The sequence below is a fragment of the Urtica dioica genome, chromosome 11 (genome assembly GCF_054948205.1).
Source record: "Urtica dioica subsp. dioica isolate 48M chromosome 11, U.dioica_male_clone48M_v1_H2, whole genome shotgun sequence".
Taxonomy (NCBI): domain Eukaryota; kingdom Viridiplantae; phylum Streptophyta; class Magnoliopsida; order Rosales; family Urticaceae; genus Urtica; species Urtica dioica.
Genome location: NC_142766.1, coordinates 10,683,959 through 10,688,604, shown reverse-complemented (window position 1 = coordinate 10,688,604; position 4,646 = coordinate 10,683,959). Strand labels below are relative to the sequence as shown.

Genomic DNA, 4,646 nt, shown 5'->3' with positions numbered 1-4,646 from the left:
ATCACTTTCATAACATCTCTATCCTACATTATTTATTATATATGTATATACATATAGCTTTATATGATAAACATAATGGTTAATGAGACTCGTGACCTACCTCGAGGGAAATGAATATACAACCAAACCAAACCCATCTCAACAAAACGCTCTTTTTAGTGCCTACATTGAGTGTCGACGACAATCAAGAAACGCCGCTTTGTGTTTTTGTTTTTTTAATGCATATTGATGCTAAATAACATCGCATCAGCGCTGACGTGGCTGATTGTTAATGGCTTTTTATGTTAAGTGGGACCCACGCCACGAGTATCATAATTTAATATAATAAGATATCATTAGTGTTGTAATGAGTTATAAATCTGGGTGTGTGAGTGTGAAGTACCATCGTCATTCTCTTTCCATTAATCTCTGCTAAACGCTCTGCTTTGACTTTATTAATTGTGTTCGAGACTTTTAAGTTCAACAATGGTGAAGAAAGACGAGTTTTTTAAGGCGAATTCCGAGTTGGAATCATCATCCAATGACAGAGATGTTACCAGACCTGACTTCCCTCCCGGATTTCTCTTTGGTGTCGCCACTTCTGCTTATCAGGTCTCTCTCTCTCTCTCTCTCTCTCTCTCTCTCTCTCTCTCTACCTCTCTCTCTCTCTCTCATTGCATTTGGTTATCATTTCTTGTTGCACTGTTGCACAATCGCGATTTCAGTTTCTTTTGTGTTTAGAATAGGATGATCATACCATAAGTATATGGAATCTGGCGTATGCAATGTGTCTGTGTGTGTGTGTGTGTATATATATATATATATATAATGAGGCAGATCTCAGTAGGGCCTGATTCAGACACGGAATGAAATCGCCGTCTCTATTTCAAAAGAGTATCTCTTAACATAAAACAAAAAAAACAAAAATCAGTGATTTTTAGACCTACATGAGTACTCTGAATTGGAAAATGCAATAGAAATATATATATATATATATATATATATATATATTTTATATATATTTGGGATCTATATATATATATATATATATATATATATATTTTATGTGTGATCTCTGCTTGATTTTCATTACATAGGTTGAAGGAGCCGGGAATATTGGTGGTCGAGGTCCAAGTATTTGGGATGCTTTTTCACACACAGATGGTATTTGCTCTTTTTACTGACAATAATAGCCAAGTAAAATATGTTCATTGCTTGACATTATTTGGGTTTTATTTTTCCTGTGTTTTTCTTTCTTATTTCCCAAGGCAAAATTCTTGATGGAAGTAACGGTGACACCACAGTGGACCAGTATCATAAATACAAGGTCAGATGTCGATAAATTATCGAGGTTTTATGAACAGATTGTTATTATGTAGTTTGGAAGGTTGGTGTGCATGATTGTAGTAGATTTTTGTGTTCTTAATCGTAGCCATTGATTGTCAGAGTTGACAAATGAAAAATGCAATACAGGTTTCTATAGGCCACGGTCCGATTATATTTTTAATCTTTGTAAGAGGTTCTTCTTTGATTGCTAAAATATAATTCCGTCTTTATTTACAGGAAGATGTTGAACTCATATCAAAGTTAGGATTCGAAGCTTATCGTTTTTCGATTTCATGGTCTCGTATCTTTCCTGGTACATGCTCTCGTTGTCATCTATAATTTATTTTCTTACAAATTATAAGGGAGAAATCATGTTTTTGTATATCTCATTTGTAATTGAAAAAGAAATTGCGTTTATGTATATTGTAAGAATGATGATTCTAATTGGATGAGTCAATTAATGTCATTTGCAGATGGGTTAGGAACCAAGGTCAATGAAGAAGGGATTGCTTATTATAATAATCTCATTAATGCTCTACTTGAAAGAGGTACTATATCATACGATCTTGGGTTCTTTTCCATTTCCTCGCATTTAAAGTCCTGTATTTGTGCAGGAATCGAGCCGTATATAACTCTGTATCACTGGGACCTGCCTTTGCATCTCCATCAGACAATGTTGGGATGGTTGAATAAGGAAATTGCGTGAGTACCAAGTTTCCATAGAAATCCTGTAATGTACTGAAAAAGGAATGCTGTTCGTTTCCCAATATATGCCATCAGTTTGTTATTGTTTAAAGAACAAGAGTTTGATTTGTCGAATCTCTGCTTCAAAACACGCAGAGAATACTTTGGTATCTACGCAGACACATGCTTTGCAAACTTTGGGGATAGAGTGAAAAACTGGGCTACTCTTAATGAACCCGTTCAAACTTCCATTCAAGGCTATTGCTATGGAACATTTGCTCCTGGAAGAAACGAAAGCTCGGAAACCGAACCATATTTGGTCGCACACCATCAACTTTTGGCTCATGCTACTGCTTATTCCATCTACGAAAGCAAGTACAAGGTATAATTCTTAAGATGTCAGTTTTGTAATCTTAGTGGTATAACCATTTACTGAAATCATGAATTCTGTTGCAAAATAATGTATCCAGTTCTGAATCAATTTTAAACCGAATTTCATCCATGTGCTAACAAGCAGAAATGGTTAAATAAGCACTTCAACATGATTTTCATTATCTTCACGGTTTTCCTTTTATTATTGTTACCAAGTGTGCTAAAAAAAATGAATGGAGGTGTATATAATGTGTCCTTGTTTCGTCCAGATTTTTGTCTAAAATCAGAAAACAATACATCTGCGTTCCTGAGTAACTCAAAAGAGAAATTATCGCTCAACTAGAAATCTTGCTGAAATTTGGAATGGATTAACTCATTTGTCAATACGACTTCGCGATATATCCTCTTTGTGATATTTTTTTTAAATGCCTCTCGATCGGCTCCCGGCAAGTGTGCTCTGCCTGTGTCTTGGAATAGATTTTCGATTCTCAAAATTGCTATTCCCACAAGTGTGAAGTCTTTCTGTATAGCTGTGCTCCAGTGTGGTAACTTGAGTATTTTCCTTTATGCCGTGTAAACTAAGTAAAGGCAATTGTCTTTCTTGCTTGTGTTTCATATTCTTTTATCAGGAAAAACAAGGGGGACAGGTTGGCTTGGTTGTTGACTGCGAATGGGCGGAGGCCAACTCAGATAAAATCGAAGATAAAATAGCAGCATCAAGGCGTGTCGACTTTCAACTTGGATGGTACTTTCTAAAATACATTTTTATTTGTTTTCAATCATATATTAGCCTTTGTCTTCACTTCTTTACACATTACATACCTGCATGAAGTTCCTTACTGAAAATATTTTCTTCAGAAAATAAATTTGCCTTTTTTTTTCCTTCAGGTTTTTAGACCCAATATATTTCGGAGATTACCCCAAATCCATGCGTGAAAAGCTTGGAGATCGACTTCCCAAATTTACAGAAGAAGAGAAAGAGTTGCTTAAGAATTCAATAGACTTCATCGGTTTGAATCATTACACATCACGACTTATCTCCTATGCCGAAGATAGCACCGAGGGATGTGCTTACGACAAAGATCAAGAGATGAAGAGGATCGGTAAATTTCTGGTTCTTCTCACGGTTACTAGAGTTCTATTTCTTTCCCCAAATAAACCAGTAATTGACTTGGCGATTCTGTCTGTTTTTATTAGTTGAATGGGAAAGCGGTGAGCTGATCGGTGAGAAGGTAATGCACACTCTCTTGATGGAAGTCTTTATTGTCTCTTACGCAACCGATTTGCAAATTGAATAGAACGAATTCCTGAAACAATTCGGTTTTTAGTTTGTGATGAGAGTTTTAATCTGACAGGCTGCATCGGAGTGGCTTTATGTTGTTCCTTGGGGAATCCGTAAGGTTCTCAATTATGTAGCTCAACGATACAACAACCCCATTATTTATGTCACTGAAAACGGTAAGCTTTCAAAGATTATCACTTTGAAACACATGGCACGAATGAACATACTCCAGAGTGCTAGCAAACATATCAATTAGAGTAGATATATAGATAACTTGTAGACCAAGGTAACCACCACCCCGAAAATCTCGATAATGTTTTTGCAATTGTAGGTATGGATGATGAAGAAAATGAGACCTCTCCGCTTCACGAAATGCTAGATGATAAACTGAGAGTTTTTTACTTCAGGAAATATCTGGCGGCGGTCTCTGAAGCAATAAAGTAGGTTTTCTTTATTCTTTCACTACCATATATATATATATATATATATATACAAACCCAAAAACTAACCTGAGGGAATGCACAGGGACGGAGTAAATGTGAGAGGGTACTTTGCGTGGTCGTTGCTGGACAATTTTGAGTGGGCTCAGGGTTACACCAAGCGCTTTGGTTTGGTATACGTGGACTACAAAAACGGCCTAACTCGCCACCCAAAATCTTCTGCTTATTGGTTCTTGCGCTTCCTAAAAGGAGGTGAAGATAAGAAAGGCAAGGACGAGTAAAGTCAAAAGCAAAACCTTGTTCTTGGCTGAAATAAAAAGGCAGAACTTTATTTATGTACTTGCTTGCTCTAGTGGTATGGTATCCTATCTTGAGTCAGCAAGTTATTCAGCAATATGTGTTAACTTATGATGTGTGTCCCAGTCACATAATGTACCATTTCTTTTTTACTTTCTTTTTTTATTGGACCCTCCAGTGTGAGAAAATTCTCCATGCCAGAATAAAATGCCGTGTCTCTTGACCCATGTGTGTTGCAAAAAAAAAAAAAAATTCAGGAATTTGAA

The 4,646-nt window shown here is 36.2% G+C and overlaps 1 protein-coding gene across 1 annotated transcript; it reads left to right on the top strand.

Moving 5' to 3' along the window:
• Positions 1 to 361: 361 nt before the first annotated feature.
• BGLU42 (beta glucosidase 42) lies at positions 362 to 4,646 on the top strand. The gene is made up of 13 exons (XM_089630265.1): positions 362 to 591; positions 1,077 to 1,143; positions 1,248 to 1,306; positions 1,543 to 1,618; positions 1,779 to 1,853; positions 1,920 to 2,007; positions 2,146 to 2,371; positions 2,991 to 3,106; positions 3,250 to 3,464; positions 3,559 to 3,593; positions 3,717 to 3,819; positions 3,975 to 4,083; positions 4,169 to 4,646. The coding sequence occupies exons 1-13, from the start codon at positions 466 to 468 to the stop codon at positions 4,362 to 4,364; spliced, it is 1,491 nt and encodes a 496-aa protein (XP_089486391.1). The 5' UTR covers positions 362 to 465; the 3' UTR covers positions 4,365 to 4,646.